The sequence below is a fragment of the Tachysurus vachellii genome, chromosome 1 (assembly GCF_030014155.1).
Source record: "Tachysurus vachellii isolate PV-2020 chromosome 1, HZAU_Pvac_v1, whole genome shotgun sequence".
Lineage (NCBI taxonomy): Eukaryota > Metazoa > Chordata > Actinopteri > Siluriformes > Bagridae > Tachysurus > Tachysurus vachellii.
The window spans coordinates 27,234,548-27,255,248 of NC_083460.1; the positions used below are offsets into that span (position 1 = coordinate 27,234,548).

Below are 20,701 nucleotides of genomic sequence, written 5' to 3' on the forward strand. Positions count from 1 at the left end.
TAGTTCTGATGAAGATCTATTAAGTACTCTGTGTAACTATATCCGGGTGTAGAGAAATACATTTCCCAAGAAAAAAGGGTGTGCACTGAAAACTTGTGACTTCCAAGGAAGCTAGATGTTTCTATGATAAAAGTTTTGTTTTTTAAAAAAAAATTTTTTTAAAGAGAGACAACGTTCATGATTCTGCTCCTAACTGAGCCAGTGTGTGTTTCAGTGGTTCAAAACTGTCCTTCTAGAAAATTAAGAAAAGTTTATTATGGTGTCAGACAAGTAAATTCTAAAAAGCATCGAATCGTCATCATTTTTATCATCAGTGCTGTATCTTGGTCAGGGTCTTGGTGGTCTGTCTGTCTGTCTGTCTCTCTCTCTCTCTCTCTCTCTCTCTCTCTCTCTTTCTTTCTCTCTCTCTGTCTGTCTCTGTCGCTCTGTCTATCTCTCTCTCTAACTCTCCCGTTCTTTCTCTTTCTCTCTCTCATTCTTTCTTTCTCTCTATTTCTCTCTTTCTCTCTCTCTGTCTGTCTCTCTCTCTTTCTCAGTGTCTCTCTGGGGGTAAAATATACTCAGAGATGGCAAGCAAAATGTCCGCTCTTAAACTTTGTTGTGGGTCAGACAAAGATGGGCATTTACATCATCCGAAAAAATAAAATAGAACAAAGAGGCTGCAATGATGCAAAAAATGGTGACAACAGCAATGACGAAGTCCAGGATTCTAGTGGACTTTCACTTTTACAAGAAAACGGCGAACTTGATGATGTTTGAGAAAATCTGGTGCATTAAAAATACACTCTGCTTGGTTTTTAATGATGAACTGCATTTTGCACAGAACATGTCTTAAGAAAATCATGTACATTTTGTTTTTTATAGTTTCGTACACAAATAACATTTAAATCTATTTTATTTATCTATCTATCAATCTATCTATCTATCTATCTATCTATCTATCTATCTATCTATTTATTTATTTATCTGCATTAACCTAAATTGAATCTTTTAACGGTCATTGTTAAAAGCTCTGAGCAATCGAAATAAAGGTCTTTTTAAAATCTAAAATCTCTTGTCTGCCTCTTTCTCTCTGTCTCTCTCTGTGTCTCTCTCTCTCTCTGTCTGTCTTTAGAGTTACGGTTCAGATTAACGAGGACAACAGGTTTAAACCATTATTGTTGTTATTACTGTAAGAATAAGTTACACATATCATCTGAATATGTAATAATATGTGTGCGTACAATATCAACATAAATCGATGAATTTGAAGTCCCTATATTGATGTGATTTGCTGATATCATTAATAATTGTACTATACATGAATTAAGTTAATATATTAATGAAAATGAAAATAAAAGCCTAAACTAATGAATGTACTAAAGGTGTCATTACAAATGTTTTATATTACTTCAGTTATATTTGTCTATTCCATGCACCAATGCACATGTAAAACCATGTAGAGTTTATTTCTTATTCTTGTTATAAAGTACGCTTTAAATAAAACCAGTGTAAACTGTGTTGTACGGAGGCGTGGAAAAACACTCGGTTTCCGTCTCCGCCGACGGCAACCAATCAGCGTCGGCGACAGAGGCTCGCGGATAAGCTCCCGCCAATTCTGACTTGAGCGCGAGGGAGTTCAGCGGGGATGTGAGGCGGCGCGAGGAGAAACGAGTCACAGCTAAAAGTCAGTCTGAGAGAAAAACTCACACACCGTAAAGACGATAAATTTGTTGTTTATTTACTAGTGTACAGTCAGTTACGGTTCCGAGACGTTCGCTGGACGTGAATAGTTTCACTGTTTCGTTTTTATTCACACCTATTTGTGTGTTCGTGTGGATTTTCTCCGGTAAAGTAACCGAATGGTGGCGGTGAAGCTCGCAGCCGAGGACCGTTCAGCGTCCGGGCCTTTAGTCTGCGTCCCCCGGAGAGGTCCGAGTGCGACATATTTACTGACATGTCTATATATTTTGCGCACTTCATGTTGTTTTGATGTTTATTTTTGTCCTAAGCTAATCTAGGCTAAGCTAAGCTAGTTGACATTTAGCGTCTCGCAGCTAGCTTTCTTAGCTCTGTTTGGTTTGAACTGTTAGCATGTAGCTAACTCAGTAGGTTAACGACCACACGGCGGCGCTGGTCTTTCAGTCTAGCAGTTTAATAATAATAATAATAATAATAATAATAATACAATTCCGTGGTGTGATAGTGAGCGGTGAATAGTGAGCGGTGAATAGTGAGCGGTGAATAGTGAGCGGTGAATAGTGAGCGGTGAATAGTGAGCAGTGAATAGTGAGCAGTGAATAGTGAGCAGTGAATAGTGAGCAGTGAATAGTGAGCAGTGAATAGTGAGCAGTGAATAGTGAGCAGTGAAGTTATCAGCTCTTGGAGAGTGGGTCTTATTTGGCCTTTGTTGTGTACGCGGCGGTACTCGGAGCGCAGGCCGGAGCTCAGAGCGCTGGTCTCGGCTTCACTGAATGGCGGGAGAGCAACAAACAAACTTCTTAATAAATATTAACTTAACTCTTAAACGCTGTCGGTGTCTTGTATGGTGTTGTGTAAACAGTACGTGTTTAGAGTATTTTCTGAATTACGGTTCTTAAAGTAGCTCAAGCTAAAAGTTGAAGCCATAAAAATAAATGTGTTCGTTTTGTCCTGTTTAATGTCACCGGCTGGAGCAGAGCTGCTTAGATCACTTCTTTGTTCAAATTGTGACTCGGTACATTAAAAACGACTAGTTTATTATTATTTATCATCGTAGATGTTTTGTACGTGACATTTGTCACTGAGATTATAAGCATTACAGTTTCTGGAAGTTTGAAGCAGTAACTAAGAAAAACTTCTCGTTCAAAGTGGTTTTTTTTCCTCCTTTCTTTTTTTCCTCCCCCATAACACAGGTATGGATTGCGTGGACAAAGCCAGCACTGCCAACAAGAAACTCGTTCAAGGTACCTAAAATGTTAGATTAAAATCTTTATGTTTTACCAAAAGCTTTTAACCATAAGGAATTAAAAGCATCTGTGAGTTGTGGGGTGTCCATGATGTAGATGTTTCTGTTACACTAGGGAAAATCATCCACAGTGATTTTTCAATTTTCAGTACACTTAAAAAAAATAAAAATCCACCAATAGTTAATGTAAACACATGTCTAATGTTTTCTTTTGGTGGGAAGTTCAAGACTACAAAAGTCTGTGACTCGTACATAAATGCTTGTCGTACACAATTAAATACTCTGTTTTACTTTTTGGAATTGTAAACTTTAAATACTTTGTGTGCTTTTTAACATGATCCGTCTTAGTGATTCAAATTAATTTTAAAATCTGAAATAATATGAATCTTTTAATTGTATTCACACACTGAATTTTTCTGTCTAAATTTAATCGTGGCTACTTGTCTTTTTATTTATTTTTTATTTTTCTGCCATTTTACACACTGGGCAGTAATCAGTATCAAATTGTAAAACAAACCCTATAGCAAAGGTTGGACATTCATAAGTGAAAAGTCTGACAATATTCACTTACATGTACATTCTCTGATTTTAATGTATTCTGCCATATTCCAGCACGCCTTCCGTTCAAAAGACTTAATCCGGAACCCAAGGAAACCGCGAAGACCAAAAGAACCAGAACCGCATCTTCTGCTCTTCCTACCCATGAATCCAATGCTTCTGATGGGGAGAATGAAGTTGATGCTACCTCTGCAAACCTGCAACCAAGACCCGCTCTGAAAAATGGCCGCGGGCCCCTTGATGGTTTTATGAGACGCACAAAGTGTCAACCAGTTAGTTCTGCTTCTGTTATTGACCTAACAGAGGACTCAAACTCCACTGATGTCAACAGTGAGCCTTCTGCTCCGGCGAATTCATTGTGTACTACAGGCAAAGCTGCAAAAAATACCCAAAATATCACAGAGACAAAAGAGCCAGAAGCAGCCTCTGCTGTTCCTCTGTCGTCAGATGAAACTATGGAAACTGATGAAGCTGATGACAGTGTTGCTCTCCCACAGCTGGATAGCACTCTGGAGTCTGACACTGAGGAGGATCAGAAGCAGCAAGAAGAGACTGAAGAGAGTCAGGAGAATGAATCTCTGCTGTCTACCAGCTCTGTATCACTGGTTGAGAGTTCACCAGAGCCTAGCAAAAGCACACCAACCACTCCTGCATCAGTGAGTAAAAAAATGAGGGACATGTGTAGAACAGACATTACAAAGCCAGCCAAGTTGCAAAACAAAATTCTTCTGTGTAACGTCTGTTCTTAAATGGGGCAGATTGATTGTCGGTACACTATGGCTAGTTAAGTTTATTATTTGCTGTTAAGTCGTGCAGTGTGGCTAGGCTGTAATGGGCATCTTTGTTGAGACAGACAATAGGACACTTAACACATCATGGCATTTCACATGTGCTTCAGGAACTTTATAATTTGCATTATTTGTCTACTCTTAAAAATGACAGTCCTCAAAAATCCTAAAACAACAATCCAGCTCCATGCATTTTTAAAATGTTGTTATTTCTTTCATAGGTGCCAAGAATGAACACTGGGCAGAAACAATTAAAAAGACGCTCACTTAAGGTAAAACTTTGATGTTTTAAAGTAGATTTGTAAACAAAGACTTTGGTGGAGAAAAAGCAGTTCAGTTATTCTTCTTTTAAGATGTTTTACTGCAAATCACAGACTACTCAGGAACTGGATGAAAAGCAACGCGATCGAGAGGAGAAAGAGCGGCAGAAGCAGGAGGCCAGAGCTGCCAAAGAGAAGAAGAGAGAGGAAGCACGGAGACTGAAAGAGGAGATGAAGAAAGAAAAACAAGAGAAGAAAGAAAAGGAGGACCGGGAACGGCGCGAGAAAAGAGAAAAACATGATAAAGAAAAGGCAGAGAGACAGCAGGCAAAGGAAGAGCAGCGTAAAGTGAAGATCGAGTGAGTCTAATATAGAATGCAGTCTTTTATTTATTTTTTCATTACAGAAAACATTTTATTGATTATTTGTGTGATTTATGTAGGGCTAAGCTTGAAGAGAAGAGAAAGAAAGAAGAGGAAAAACGGTTGAAGGAAGAGAAAGAGGTGATTTTAATATTTATTTATTTATTTATTATTACTAGGACATTCTTAATCTTATTGAGTTCCTTTGTAATGTAGGCCTCAACCTTTGTGTGTTAATTGTTTACTTAAAAGTTGCAATTCAGTCTTTGTCTTTCCTTAACCTCTTTTCAGAGAATCAAAGCAGAAAAGGCTGAGATCACTCGATTCCTGCAGAAGCCCAAGCCTCAGTTAGCACCAAAGGTAAAGTACACAACCACATTTCACGGACATGCATATTGTTGCATTTCTAAATCATTCTAAATATTATTTTTTCTATTTTTAGAAATATCTTTTTAAAGTCATTTTTCTAACTAAAAACCATGGTTTTATGTAATGTAAAATACAAGTATTTTCTTTAACGCTTCAAAAATCATTGTGTTACAGACTCTGGCATCAGTCTGTGGGAAGTTTGCACCGTTTGAAATCAAAGAACATATGGCATTGGCACCGCTTACTCGGGTGCAGTGTGGAGAGGCAGTTCTAGAGACACTAGATCGATACCTGACAGAACCAGATGCCACTTTTGACTGCTTAAAGGACTGGATAACGCATAAACCACGCAAGTCAGGACCAACCAAACCCAAACATACAGACACACTGAGGTTAGTTCAGATATATTTTGAAGAAAATGGAAGAATGAACTGGCAAGTGTTGGCAAATAAAAGCATTTGCCAAATCCTCAGATCACAAGATTGAACCCCAGCTATGCTACAGCCATCTCTGTCTGTCAGCCAACGGTTGGTTGGGGTGCAACAATATATCACACTTTTGATGCAAAAAAAAAATGAGTATTGACATGTCTTAATCTGTGATTTTGAATCTTTCAACTTCCTAGTTGCAATTCTTGTACAATTCCTGCTGTTCAGTTAATGAGCAGCACCTTACACTCATTTTGGGTATTTGCTGTATCATTTTGTTGTGGTGTGTTTTTTGTTTTTTCCCCCCACAAATGAAAACTTTACTTTGGTTTCTGAACAGAGACTGTGTGGTGGTTGATGATAGTGGCCCAAAAACAGAAGGTGTTCCTGACCACAAACGTTACGGACGCATGAAGCTACTTCATTTTCATGAAAATTATCGTCCTGCTTACTGGGGCACGTGGAGCAAAAAAAGTACACACATATCACCTCGCTGCCCTTTCAAGCGGGACAAGGTGAAATCCTCTGGATTTTAATAGTCATTATCCAAAAATGGATGTTTACTAGGACTTGCCTGTAATATCCATTTCATTATAGAGAGTAAATTGAAATTGTTTGTATGTAAAATTTGTGTTAGGAGCTGCTTGACTATGAGGTTGACAGTGATGAGGAATGGGAAGAGGAGGAGCCAGGAGAGTCCCTGTCACACAGTGAAGGGGTGAGGGATGCTTTTTCTTTTTTTAATTCTTATTTTGTAATTATATTGTTGTTTTTTATGTGGATTTTTATATTACAAGAGTGCAAAGCATCGATAGTTTTAAATTAAGATGACACAAAGCATAAGGCAGGAGTAGAAGGCAGGTTGCTTTATAACTGTAGCGGCTTCTGTATACATTGACAAATTAATTAAAACTTTTTTTTAACAGTGCTATGAACTAGAGATGACTATTTTAATTTTTAAATTCTAAAAAAAATAAAAATAATGAGGATCTGCCTGTTTGACAGCAGCAAAGCAAGGGGGGGGGGGGGCTTAGTGTCAACACAATAATTTAGCTTGACGCCATACTGCTTAAGTGCCTTCTGTGGTGTCATATAAAATACAAACATCTCAATTGATTAGTAAACTTTGTCATTGTGACACCAGGATGGAAAATATTTGGCAGATATATTTACTGACTCTATATATTACTGTATATTTATATATTTCTGTGTAAAAGAAAAAGCATTGTGGAGCAGTGTTGCTTTTGATGTACAGTGAAAGGAAAAATTAATTGATCTCCTGATGACAAAGAAACGATCATCCTATAATTTTAAGGTTTATTTTAACAGTGAGACAGAATAGGAACAAAAAAAATCAAGAAAATGCACTTAAAGTTATAAATGGCATTTATGGTAAGTACCATAAATGCCATTTATAACTTTTTTTAAGTGTGGCAAAACCCTTGTTGGCAATCACAGAGGTCAGACGTTTCTTGTACTTGGCTTGGAGATGTTTGCACACATCTCAGGAGGGATTTTGTCCCACTCCTCTTTGCAGATCCTCTCCAAGTCATTAATGTTCCGAGGCTGATGTTTGAAAACTCGAACCTTCAGCTCCCTCCACAGATTGTCTATGGGATTAAGGTCTGGAGACTGGCTTGGCCACTCCAGGTCATTGTCATGCTGGAATACTCATCCGTGACCAATTTTCAATGCCTTGGCGAAGGGAAGGAGGTTCTCACTTAAGATTTGATGGTACATGGCCCTGTCCATCGCCTTTTTGATGCGGTGACATTGTCCTATCCCCTTAGCAGAAAAACACCCTAAGGCATAATATTTCCAGGTCCATGTCTAACGGTGGAGATGGTGTTCTTGGGGTCATGGGCAGCATTGGGGCAGCGAAAGTTCAGTGGCAAACTTCAGACGGGCCTGTACATGTGCTTTCTTGAGCAGGGGGACCTTGTGGTGCTGAAGGATGTTGGTCCTTCACCGAGTAGTGTTACCAATCGTTTTCTTTTTGACTATGGTCCCAGCTTCCTTGAGATCATTGACAAGATTCTCCCGTGTAGTAAAATGCCACAATGTGAGATTTGCATGGAACCCCAGACCGAGAGAGATTGACACTTTTATTTTATTTATTTTTTTTTATGTTTCTTCCATTTGCGAATAGTTGCACCAACTATTGTCACCTTCTTACCAAGCTGCTTGGTGATGGCCTTGTAGCCCATTCCAGCCTTGTGTAGGTCTTGTCCCTGACATCTCCAAAGATGTCAGGGACAAGACCTACACAAGGCTGGAATGGCCTTGTAGCCCATTCCAGCCTTGTGTAGGTCTTGTCCCTGACATCTTTGGAGAGCTCTTTGGTTTTGCCCATGGTGGAGAGTTTGGAATCTGATTGATTGTTAGCTTCTGTCTTTTATACAGGTAACGAGCTGAGATTTGGAGCACTCTCTTAAACCGGTATAAAAGAGAAGAGCCAGAAATCTTGCTGATTTGATGGGGGAAAATTTTGTTGTTTCACTCATTAAAATGCAAATCAATTTCTAACATTTTTTAAATGTGTTTTTCTGGATATTTTTTTTGTTATTCTGTGTCTCACTGTTCAACTAAACCTACCATTTAAAATTATAGACTGATTGTTTCTTTGTCATTGGGAAAACGTACAAAATAATTTTTTTCCTCACTGCAAAATAACATTTAGTTTGCATTTTAGACTACTCGACATCTCTAAGACCTCGAACTTTTACAGTAGGATAGTTCTGCTCTTTACATGAAAATCTTCCTACATGTATTTTTTTGTATTTAATAACTAAAGTTTGTTGGAATATAGCCTTTTTTAAATGATGTGATGAAATGATAACAATAGTGTATGAATAGATATAGTGATGAATCAATGAATGACTTTCCTGCTTTTTTGGCAGGATGATGACGATGAAGGGGATGATGATGATGAAGATGATGGCTTCTTCGTGCCCCATGGTTATCTTTCAGATGGAGAAGGAGCACTTGAGGATGAGGTACAAAAAAAAGCAGTGTGGGCAGAAAATTTTGTCATATTCCTGTATGTGTATGGAAAAAAATAATAATTTGCCAGAGAAGCATCCTAAAGTGTGTGTGTGTGTGTGTGTGTCTCTGTGTAGGAGGGTGGTGACCCCGAGAAGCAGAAGGTGCGTCAGAAACTGAAAGCTCGTGAGTGGGATGAGCTAATGGCTAAGAGTAAGCTGAGAGTGCTGGAGGCAGTGGTGAGGGGCTGCATGTGGGAGGGAGAGGATCCTCTTTTAGACATGCTGCAGCCCTACACGGTTTGCATGATCGAACCTCTGAACAGTGAGGAACCCAACACACCTGAAGGAAACGCCTCACGCCAACAGAGAAAAGACCACTGTAAGTTTACTGCATGTGTCTGCTTAGGCTCTGCTCTTGCTCTGACCTGAATGGATAGTAACTCTTTGGCCAGTGTAATCACTATCTTAACTTTTAGACAGAATGAGTGCAAAACAACTTTAGACAAACAGCAGAAAACGGCAGTATATATTAAGCAGTGCTGTCTGTCAATACATTTTCTTAATCAATATTAATTGCATGCTGTCTGCTCAATTAGTGTATATTTAATCAAATTGAAATTTCATGAAAAACCATAAACTGTAATACCGTTTAATTCAAGTTGATTTATTCTCGGCTTGTAGCAAAAAATGAAATGCATACGTAAATACTTTAAATCCTCAGTGCAATAACAGGACTTCACAGGTATATTCAAGGAAGGAATCAAGGTATAGGAATAACCAAGGAAGTTTTGGTTGCTAAAAATATCTAGTAGTCAAACTGTAATCAGGATCTCAGTTTGTATCACCATGGTTTTCACACCAAAGATTTTATTTTTAAATGATTGGATAAAATCGTATTTCTGTGATTATTTAATTCTGCTGAGGCAAATTTTGCATCCATTACACCCTCGGGAGTTCAGCGTTTCCACTGAAATATCTGGGAGTATTTTAAAAAGAAATTTTTTTTCAAGACTATTAAGATTTTCAATTTGTTTGAAATATTCATTTTTTGAATTTTCCTACCTTATATTAAGCAAGAAGCAGTAATACGTTTTTTTTAAAGCATAGTGTGTTTTAGATGTCTTAATATGAAAAGTATTTATTTCAGCTTTTATTGGAATTTTGTGTTTCTGTTCTTGTATCTCAGGGCTCTCTCAGCTGTTGCCTTTGCTGCATGGCAATGTGAACAGCAGTAAGGTGATTATTTCAGAGTTCCAGGAGTTTTGTCGCCAGCAAAAACCCTCACCAGCTGGCAGCCCACAGAACTTTGCAGACACTGTTCCCCCCAGGTGAGCCACACTACACTGCTGTTGAATTTTGTGTGTGTACACAATAACAATTTGCCTATTTCTTTTGGAATTTTGATAGTTGTCTGCTTTTTTATATATATATATAATTTTTTTTTTTATTATTATGGGGCGGTTATATAGCATTTAAGGCCTGTGCCATTCTTGCTGTCTTTCTTACAATTTGCTGTACGTCACTAGCCAAAGAATCACTAAGCACTACTTTTAGAGGTAGAGATTGTAAGACTTGGAATTGTTTTAATTATACGTGCCATTAAAAAACTAGAAATACGTTTTGGTAGTCATGTTGTAGATATTTTTTTTTTTTGTTTAAAATGGATTTATTAGGTTTTAAATTGCTCTTGTGTAATGTTCACTTAGGATTCAAGTCAAGCGTCTCATGAAGGAAAATGCTGTATATGAAAAGCGCTCGACTTGCAGGCGGTCCTGCTGGTATGTTCACCCAGACGTCCTGAGTCGTTTTGGCCAGGAGGCCTTACCAGTCCCCTGTCAGTGGACCTACGTCACCTCTGGAGCACACTCGACTCGTGATGAGTCCACCTTGGGGTTACAAGGCTCCTCACCCACTGCATCACATTCCACCTCCACCACTCCCTTCAACAAGAGGAAGATTGTCAGTAACCAGTCCATTAAAAAGTACATGAAGAAATGTGGAGAACCTGAGCAGGTGGAGTGTTTTTGCTTTTATTAAAGAATAGATATTGATGTAAGGATAGATTTAATGAAAATGACAAAAACAGCAATATTAATAATCATCATAATTTATATGATTATTGAAATAGTACACAATAACATTTATAATGCATTAGTCAATAATTAAAATGCGGTCATTGTAAATGTGAAAACTTCTAAGCTGACGCTTACTGTATACCTTTTAGGCTGAAGCAATTGAAACTGATGGCTTTCAGGCAGACACTGAGGATGAAGATGATGACTGCGTTATTTTGTGTGAGCAAACCGGTAAGTGCAAACCTTCAATCACATATTCTTTGCTGAAATTAATGACCGTATCTACATCTATCTATCTATAAGCTGTAGTAATACCAGTTTTTATGTAGTGACTTGATAATTGAATAGGGTTCCTTGAGGCTAATATTCAGCATGTTATTGAATGATTTGATAAACCAGCAAAGTGGGTTTATAAGAGCAATGTAAGTGATTACTTATATACAATGTGCATTATTTGATTTGCAATTCACTAAAATGCTTTTTTTTTAATACTACAGAATAAATTCCATTCATACCTTGAATGAAGAATTGATACTAAATGCATAGAAATGTACAAATAAGAAGGGCTAAAAATGAAGGCAGGTCATCTACACTAAACGGTAGTCACTAAAGGGTATCACTGACAGTCTTTCATTGTTGACTTCTTAATCCAGGATCTTCTGAACAGAACAGCCAAATGCCCAGAACAGAAACCAAGAGCACAGAGGCAATGGACACTCTTCTTTCTCTTCCCTGTCCTACACCAGCTACTGCCTAAGACACCAATTCTGTTCAGTGTCTGTTTTAACTGTGTGTATGGGGGCTAAAAACCTAGGCTACAGTTACAGGTAATGCACAGTATTAAAGGTCCTTCAAATAAGCAGTCATGCTATTTGTCAAATGAGAGCTGCCTATTAGTTCACTGTAACAGTCTACTGGTGGACAGGGTCTAGCTCTAATAAGGCCTTTTTCAACAAGAGGCAGCTATCTGTGGTTTATTATTGGTGGTTGTTTATAAACCGTCTAGGTTCTGATGGTCCACAGTGGCCCAACACCTCAGCACATGATTCTGGACTCACAGCTCAGTGCAAAAGCCCCATTTTAAAAAAGATCCTACAGTCTATATATATATATAAATATATATGTTTTTTCCCCAGAATACTTGAACTGGTTTATCTCATTAAAAATAATGTTTTTTGAAAAATGTATCGCACTTTTATGTCTTTACTAGTCATTTCCACATCTTGGTGCCTGCTGTGGAAAAAGGAAAAAAGACCCAACACATGCTGTTTTTTCCTCTAAGCTGCTATACACAGTGTAAATGATATTTAAAACCTCTACAATGTGTAATGTTTAATAATGGTTTAGAGGTCCCAAAAATTGGAGGGGGGATTAGGCACTAGTTTAAGCCGTGTTAATGTTTTGATTCTGAATCTCCAAAATAACATCTATTTGTTGTTGTGATGGGTGTCTTACAGTAATTGTTTAAATAAAGCATTATTTAAAAAGCTCTTTGTTAAGCATAAACTGATGTAATATCGGGATATACTGAAGTTAACAATGCAGTGAAGAGTACAGTGGAGTTCTGTGCTTTTAATATAAATACATCATTCATGAAGTGACCATTGTGACAATGCTTCCTTATACTTTATTTCAGTTAATTTTTTAGGCAAACAGAACAATGATTTATAGCACATGAAAAATTAGGTGTGTTCTATACATTATATTTTTATTGTCTTATAACGGAAACAAAACTAACAAGCGCGTTCCATACTGTGGTTGGGAAAAGCAGGCAGGGATGCATTGATGCACTAGCTACCTATACAAGCGCATTACATATCTAGTGTTCATGTTTCTTTCACGATTTACTTTTTTTGAGGAGGTAGGCTGTTGTCCTGTTTTCTGGAAAGAGTCTAGAACAGAAAAATGTTCTTTTTAAATGTGAAATCTCTTAATTTTAAATTTGAAATGGAGACTTGGAAAACGTGTTAGACAATTTAAAAAATGAAGTCAAGCACATTTATTATCGTTTGTAAAAAGGGATGCTGTAGCTATTTCACTGTATTTTTTTAAGTAACCGGAAAAGTGCTTAAATCTGTTTCATGTGAATAATTTATTACAAATAGTAATTGATATACATTCACCATCCACTTTAATAGGATCAACTATTACATTCAGGCAGTTATCTAATCTACCAATTATGTGGCAGCAGCACACAATCATGCAGGTACAGTGCTTCAATCAATGCTCTCTTCAAACATCAGAAAGAAAAAAATATTTCTGTGACTTTAACCGTGGCATGGTTGTTGGTACCCCAGTAGGCTGGTTTGGGTATTTTAGAAACTGTTGATCCCTAGGGATTCTCACGCCTATCTAAAATGGGTACAGACTCACCCAAACTGGACAGCTGACTCAAAAAGGCTATTCTTTTTTTTCCCCCGCTCCAAGTTCTGATTAGCCTATTACAACAATGGCCTCGGATTCTTGTTCTTGGCTTGCAGGAGTGGAAACCAATGTGGTCCTCTGCAGTTATAGCCCATCCACCTCAAGCTTTGATGTTTTGGGTATGTTGAAATGCTGCATAAATTTGTAGTTCATGTTTCTAAAAAAGTGGAGAGTAAATGTAATCTCTTGTAAAAGATAAGTTGCAATGGACAGCTACAGTTTAATATGGACAGCATCACAGTGCAATAGAAATTTTCATTCTTTACAATACGAAACATTGAACACACTGTTGAACATAAATCCTTCTCAAGCAATCTTGTCAATAGGAAAAGATGAACGTTGTGTTGTGTTAGTGCCCCTGACCAAATGAGTCAAGCTGTTGCAGTACTGACTAAATCTTGTGAATGTTTCCTATCCTTTAACACTATCACCATCCTGATCGCTGAACACAGGGTGGTGTGCACTTCATCAGGAAAAAACAACCACAATAACAGCAGAGTGATTACAGGAGGCCCAGGCAGGGTGAGCAAGAGGACTGTGGGGCAGCAGTTGTTCAGCTCAAGGTGTGCAAATTCTTTAGCAGTTCTGGCTTCAGCAGAGAGCTGCTCTGTCCTCCAGCCGCAGCAATGTCTTCTTGGACTGCAGAGTCCCAGGAGAAGGTCAACAGAGCTGCAGGGACCTAAAAAGGAAGTCAAAATCCATCAATAGATGGTCGATATTGAACTATTATTGAAATGACAAGAAATTATTTAAATTATTGATTTCTTATCGATAACACACAAGGTTGCATTCATTTAGTGCCAATTCCTCATCATCCTTTAGTTTTTGGCTTCCTGGTGCAACAAGCTCAAATGGCTGCCAGCCGTCCTCCAGGGAGTCCCGCACAAATTGGTACAACACTGCTACCTTGTCCCATGCCCAGAAAGTGCCTGTGTGCATATGATAAGCAATTAAAAATCACAACAGTAAATCTGATAAGTTCACTATGTTCCAAACTGATATTAGAAACACTAAAAAGGGAAAATATCTGCCTTTACAAAAAAAAACGCCCCATATATAGTTGCTCAGATAAGGAAAATTTGGTAACTGATATTTGCTTTAGTGTCTTCTTGACAAAGCCTATTGTAGCTGTTAAATGTTCTCTTCTGATTGGTCAGAAGGCTTTAATTAATATTCTACAGGGTGTCACAAAGGTCTCCATACATGGGGAAACTTAACCCATTTCGTTGTCATGCCAAATGTGTTCTAGGTAAATTTATATGCAGTAACCTTGTGCAAACACGAGACTGCTTACCCTGTAGTATGTTTCCATCCGGTAACCGAACTCTTATTAGGGCATAGTTATACTTCTTTCTCTCCCTTTGCTCATCTTTTTCCCGCATGGCTTTTGTTCGCAACATGGAATTCCTTTCGATTAAATCGCTTCTGAAATACAGAACAGGTTTTAACAGCCACTGGCATGCAAATACAACTGTCTATTTACATAACTTACTACAGCATTTAGTGAATCATGCTTCATTCAAAAGTATTAAAATCGGTGTTTAAGAGAAACAGGCTCCTTTTCATACTTAAGCTGCTGCTCTCGTTTCAGCTCCTCAGCAGTCAGGTTATAAAAGTCTGGTGGCAGCTCAAAGTGCGTTGCATGCTGTGAGGGCCTGAAAGCTTTGGCCTGGCGGTCCAGCTTGGCCCGGATGGGTTCTCCGTTCTGCAGCTGCTCCTTCTTTACCTTCAACTGTTCCAGAGCTGCAGCATCCTGCTCAGCCAACACCAAGAACTCTTCTGTGTTCTCTGGAAAAAGCCACGAGAAGCATGCGTAGATCTTACTCACAACCATGTATAATTATTTCCAGCTATTATGTAGTAAAATTTTTTTATTATGGTAGCAGCTGTTCAGCTAGTGAAGGAAGATTCAGAGCTAAAACTGCAAAACCACTGTACAGCCAGTGTTCCACCTTCAACCAAAAGCTGACTACACTAGTGTAAGTGTAAATTTATTGCTATCAAATCCTTATAAATAAATTCAACCTGAGGAAATGAGCCTTTCAAGCTGTTAGGGTGTAATTTGAGTTTGGGGCAGTGTAGGGACATTTTGTTTACCTACACTAGAATTGTAATCAATCTTATTCATGTCAAACACAGTCTACTATTCCAAATCTTTAGGCTAACATTACGGACTATCAATGATTTGAACTGTTATTAGCCAATTCAACAGTAAACAGGAGACCTTCAGAATATTTTCTATTTAAAAATCATATCCACATCTTTGATCTTTTCAGGTAAAGTTAATAAATTACTTTTGCACTGCACATTACTAATGTATTCACATTAGAGTATTCCTGTATCTCATTTCACCAAAATGACCAACTGGAACTTGAGTGTGGTGGGTTTTTTTTTTGTTTGTTTGTTTTTTCTTATATCACTCAGCATGGTTGACTTGACTAGTTTCAGTAGAAAAGTATTAGTAATAGCTTCTATTATAAATGTATAACGAATAAGGAAGGAGTGGGTATGAGTTGGCCAGTGCCAAACAGGGAGAAAATGGGGTATAAATGACGCACAAATGTGACAATCAGTATTCTGCAGATGTTTATATTGGCTCACCTTGCCCGTCCACTGGTAGCATAGTGCTCTCAAACCCCAGAGCCTGCAAGAACTCCCTACTCCCCTCGATCACACTCACCTTCTCCTGATGGAGGGAAATAATATAAAGAATAAACTGAATGTGTGACATATTTTTATATGTGACTTTTTTTTTGCCTCCTGCTCACCTGGAACACTTTGTTGCTGACTTTAATCTTCCTGTACTTCTCTTCTGTTGGATTCTTACAGATATTTTCGATGTACCTGCAATGATTGAACAATGTATCATGAGATACAGGCTTTTCACAAAATATGAAAAAAAAAAAAAAACAAACACCCATTAGGATACTCACTTGCTGATGATGTCGACGGCACCCTTCACTTTCTCTCTGTCTTTGTTAAAGGTGTGAACCATCATAACAGAAGCCTCCACTGGATTTTCAGAGAATTTCTGCAAAAATGAAACAGTTAAAAGTTTCCTATATAACAAGTCAGACCAGTACTCTAGGTAATCATGATGTTTGTAGATAAACCTACCAGAAGAATGGCCTCCTTGATGTGTGTCTCTCTCTCGCTCTTCTTTAACGTTTCCCCAGTCAGAGGGCTGATGAAGTACACTCCAGACACAGAAAAACATGCAGCCTCATTCTCTGAAACACGAGAACCCTGGAAAAGCCATAAGTTACACACGATCAGTATAATAAAACCAAATAACCAAGTACCTCAGGACTTTGTGGTACAATAAATTGCTTCTTGCCTCTATGTCTGTGCTTTTTTGTTCCACTGCTGTGGCTGCAGCCTCTGCCTCAAGCTCCCTCTTCACTGAAATAGACAAAAAAAAATCTTCTTTAATCTAACTTGGTAGAAGTTGATCCTGTTTCATTCTTTCTTTAATGAGAGCACAATATACAAACTAACAATAACTGTGGTGTAATCAGAGTTTACTGTTACCAAGTTTATTTTTTTCTGCACATGCTAAAGTGTTTTATTCCTTTTATTTTGGGGTGAACGTGTAATTATATTTTGTATTCTTTAGAGAATGACACGATACTTTATATTCATAATAAATTTACTACATAGCCAATAGTTTGTGAACAACACTTAAACAGAAACCTTTCCACAATTACATTACAATTTCTCTTTATTAGATATAAGAAGCCCAAACCTGTTTCAGTATGACAATGAACTGTGCACAAACTCTGTAAAATCATGGGCAGCTAAGGAATAACACAAGCGGCCTGACCTCCACCCTACTGAACACATTTGGAATGAATTTAAATGCTAATTTAATGCCTTCACGCTTGACTTCACTGCCCAATCTGTTCTGTTCTATTAACAAAATGGTTATGTTTAGCACTGCTAACAATCCATCCCAAGCAGCTTTGTTTACTAAACAAGGCTTTATTTCATGTGTTAAATGAAGTGACACATGGACTACATAGTGATCTGGGATGGATTTAAAGCTACATTAGAGGAACAGTAACAGCTGTCAAACACATAATATGGGGATTAAAAGCATATTAATATGAATAAAAAAAACACTACGCATACTTTATTTTTGAGTATGCATACTTATTTTTTAAGTACAGACTTAAAAAATAAGTATGCATACTTACTTTTTGAGTATGCATACTATGCATTCTTTGAGTCAAGAAGAAGTTTTTATCATTTCAACCATATACAGCTTGACTTCACTGCCCAATCTGTTGTGTTCTATTGACAAAATGGCTATGTTTACAGTGTGTACATTACATGAGCCACTTTTTCCATGATCATAAAATGACATTCAATAAAAGGACTGAATGCTGCACTCATGTTTCCCCCAGGCATTTTGGTAAATTGTTTCTTGACTCAAATCTAGTCCAGGTTTTTACATTGTGTTCTTTTCTTACAACCCTCTGATATGATGCATTCTGATAAGACTGGTACAATTTATATATATATATATATACATACATACACACACACACACACACAGATATATATTAGCTGATTTAGTGAATTGAGAGCTGCGAAAGACCTGTGAATAAAGTGAAATTTAACTTGACTTTAAACCTTGCTTCTCTTTTCATACTGTAGCTGAATTATAGTCAATAAATACCAACTTGAGGCTAACTATAAGCTGACTTTTTATTTCATAGTTAAAGAGACACCCAAGAACACCCCTGCCCCTGAAAAACACACACACAAAAATAGTTGCCCTTTAGCAGTGATTGGTTAAAAGAGTAGCTGAAGAGTAGTTCACCCTGGTTTCTGATGGTATCCTGTGATGTGTGTGGTCCAGGTTTGTGCTGCTGCTCGATCCTGGCCAGAGCAGCAGCTCCGGCTCTCTGTGCACTCTCATTAGGGGCAGCACGAGGTTTAGCCTGCTTGACTGTCTGCCCAACTGGAGCCTTACTGCTAAAAAGACATCAGAACATTCATCAGGGTTGGAAAAAAGTATAAGAAAAGTGGAAGCGAAAGTGGAAACTTTATGGATTAAAAATAAATGAAAATTATCCAGGTGGGATTGAACAATGCCTCAAAGAAAAATTCCACCCTGAAATACATGAAATACATTTACCCCAAAATGTCCGTAAGGTATTTGGTGATTATGGTGGTCATTCCTGTTTGAAACTGGTTTGTTTAATTAGTTAATTAGTTTAATCTTCAACATATAGCTGAGGATCTTGTAAAGAAAAGCAGATGAGAAAACTGGCCTCGAAATAAAATAAAATATAAATCCAATATAAATCCTGGATAACAATGAAGATCACACAGTTGTTGTTATAAAGATTAAACGATGTTCAGAATGGATATTATTTAGGGACTAAACAAGGTTTGGCTATAAAAAGTCCAATATCTTTAAATTTAAGATCCTGTCTTTCACCATGACTATTATTATCATCAGAATAAATCCAGTTCAGCCAATGTCTTACTCTGTAGCATGTTACACTAATTTTAATCACTGCAATTTGATCAAATTTGTGTAACATTTCCACTATATAAGGGAAAATAAAGCAAGTAACTAACAAAAGGAGTCATTATTAATTCTCATTGCACACAAATAAAAATATCTGAAGTTAGCAGTGGTTTATTAATGTAGATATCTGATCATATGATCTAACACTCAATCCCAAGCAGCTCTGTTTACTAAACAAGGCTTTATTTCATGTGTTAAATTAAGTGACAAATGGACTACATAGTGATCTGGGATGGATTTAAAGCTACATTAGAGGAACAGTAACAGCTGTCAAACACATAATATGGAATATTAATATATATTAATATGGAAAAAAAAACACTACGCATACTTAATTTTTGAGTATGCATACTTAATTTTTGAGTATGCATATTATGCATTCTTTGAGTAAAGAAGAATCATTTCAACCATATATAGCTGTTGCAGTACACAGTGAAATGAGACATTTCTCCAAGAACATGGTGCTACATAGAACAAAGACAGAGCTAAGGATGAATAATCATGTAATCATACAAAGCATGTATACATATTTTTAAGCATGCATACGGTTAATGGTTATACATATGAAACATGTCTTAGAAGTAAAGTGAAGTGAAGTGAAGACATACCTGGTGTCATCAGTGAGTTTCTTTCCTGGTCCTGCTGTTTTAAATTTGACATCCTTCTTTATGTCTTCGAAAAACTTCTTCATTTTTAGTGTGGCGATGTTAAAACAGAAAAATAAACGTGTCTGCACATATAAAGCCAGCCAAGTACTTTGTTTACATCTACAGGAGGAGTAGTGACACTAAGGACAGGAAATAAACCGGACGCGATTCATTACTGTGTATTTGCGACCCCTAGCGACAGGGATGTCTAATTACATTACTAGTACTACTACTTATACTACTACTTCTTATTCTACTACTTATACTACTGCTATGTATACTACTACTACTACTACTATTACTACTTATACTGCTGCTACTTATACCTACTTATACTTACTACTACTGCTATTGATACTACTGCTACGTATACTACTGCAGCTACTTATACTACTGCTACCTCTGCTACTGCTACTTATACTACTACTACTAGTACTACTAGTATACTATTAGTACTACTGCTACTTATACTACTACTAGTATACTATTAGTACTACTACTACTACTACTACTACTAGTATACTATTAGTACTTCTACTGCTACTACTACTACTAGTACTACTAGTATACGATTAGTTGTCAGTTATTATTGTTGTTGTCATCAGCAGGAGCAGCTCAGTGGTCAAATTGTTGTACTACTGATTAAAATGTTGTGAGTTCAAATCCCGACACGATCAAGCTGCAACCGCTGAGCCCTTGAGCAAGGCCTTTAACCCTCCCTCAGCTGATCAGTTCTATACAAAAATAAATCAGTCCCTCTGGATAAGGGTATTTGCAAATTGACAAAATGTAAATCTGAAATCATAACGTGCTATATGTATAAAAGTTTAGTAACAAAACTAAAATTAGTGGTTTATTTACCATGAAATCAGTGTAATATTACTACAACCCATCACAAGCTAATGTAGTTATTAGCTTGTTTGACAGGTCATTTGAATTTAATAATTCAGTCATTACAATACAATAAATAAACAAATACAAGTCTTTAGGAAAGTCTTAACAAGTTAAAAGTGATAAAAATGCTATACAAATACAAACAAAATTGATTTGATTAGAAGAAAATATGTAAATTCAATGTCAGCTAATGTGTTCTCTTATTGGAAAGGGAATAAAAATGGCTGCAGTAAATAGGCAAACTATTGCTTGCACATATAAATAACAAATATGTTTCCAATAGTTTAATAATGTTTGTAAAAGAAAACATTATTAATAATGTTTTTTAAAAACATTATTAATAATACAGTTTTATAAAATAAAACTGTAATGAGAAAGATGTGTGATGCACACTGCTGTTATTTGAACAACTATATAAATTGCTAACCTGTCACATATGCTATA

The 20,701-nt window shown here is 37.1% G+C and overlaps 2 protein-coding genes across 5 annotated transcripts; one reads left to right on the forward strand and one right to left on the reverse strand.

The window, feature by feature from the left end:
* Positions 1 to 1,524: 1,524 nt before the first annotated feature.
* On the forward strand, positions 1,525 to 11,708 carry chaf1a (chromatin assembly factor 1, subunit A (p150)). 3 transcript variants are annotated; one of them, XM_060880655.1, is made up of 16 exons: positions 1,525 to 1,666; positions 2,874 to 2,924; positions 3,539 to 4,140; positions 4,494 to 4,544; positions 4,647 to 4,891; positions 4,975 to 5,035; positions 5,186 to 5,254; positions 5,438 to 5,655; positions 6,032 to 6,206; positions 6,329 to 6,409; positions 8,592 to 8,687; positions 8,811 to 9,054; positions 9,862 to 10,003; positions 10,382 to 10,688; positions 10,900 to 10,981; positions 11,404 to 11,708. In XM_060880655.1, the coding sequence occupies exons 2-16, from the start codon at positions 2,876 to 2,878 to the stop codon at positions 11,505 to 11,507; spliced, it is 2,526 nt and encodes an 841-aa protein (XP_060736638.1). In that variant the 5' UTR covers positions 1,525 to 1,666; positions 2,874 to 2,875; the 3' UTR covers positions 11,508 to 11,708. The 3 variants fall into 3 exon arrangements, with proteins under 3 accessions (XP_060736638.1, XP_060736630.1, XP_060736647.1); XM_060880647.1 differs by lacking the exon at positions 1,525 to 1,666 and adding an exon at positions 1,691 to 1,911; XM_060880664.1 differs by lacking the exon at positions 1,525 to 1,666 and adding an exon at positions 2,644 to 2,695.
* Positions 11,709 to 12,823: 1,115 nt separating this feature from the next.
* On the reverse strand, positions 12,824 to 19,519 carry ubxn6 (UBX domain protein 6). Of its 2 annotated transcripts, none has more exons than XM_060880683.1 (11): positions 19,325 to 19,519; positions 18,000 to 18,151; positions 16,512 to 16,576; positions 16,292 to 16,420; positions 16,108 to 16,205; positions 15,943 to 16,018; positions 15,776 to 15,860; positions 14,743 to 14,962; positions 14,469 to 14,599; positions 13,955 to 14,103; positions 12,824 to 13,853 (listed from the first exon to the last, which is right to left on the reverse strand). In XM_060880683.1, exons 1-11 carry the CDS (start codon positions 19,405 to 19,407, stop codon positions 13,728 to 13,730), a joined length of 1,314 nt encoding a protein of 437 aa, XP_060736666.1. In that variant the 5' UTR covers positions 19,408 to 19,519; the 3' UTR covers positions 12,824 to 13,727. The 2 variants fall into 2 exon arrangements, with proteins under 2 accessions (XP_060736666.1, XP_060736659.1); XM_060880676.1 differs by having other exon boundaries at positions 18,000 to 18,154.
* Between the last annotated feature and the right edge of the window lie 1,182 nt (positions 19,520 to 20,701).

Coding starts and splice junctions, on each gene's coding strand:
- chaf1a (XM_060880647.1), top strand. CDS start 1,842: ATGGTGGCGGTGAAGCTCGCAGCCGAGGACCGTTCAGCGTCCGGGCCT. Junction 1,912..2,873: donor AGTCTGCGTCCCCCGGAGAG/GTCCGAGTGCGA, acceptor CCCATAACACAG/GTATGGATTGCGTGGACAAA. Junction 6,410..8,591: donor CCCTGTCACACAGTGAAGGG/GTGAGGGATGCT, acceptor CTTTTTTGGCAG/GATGATGACGATGAAGGGGA.
- ubxn6 (XM_060880676.1), bottom strand. CDS start 19,407: ATGAAGAAGTTTTTCGAAGACATAAAGAAGGATGTCAAATTTAAAACA. Junction 18,155..19,324: donor AAACTCACTGATGACACCAG/GTATGTCTTCAC, acceptor ATGTCTTTTTAG/CAGTAAGGCTCCAGTTGGGC. Junction 16,577..17,999: donor GGATACCATCAGAAACCAGG/GTGAACTACTCT, acceptor TGTCTATTTCAG/TGAAGAGGGAGCTTGAGGCA.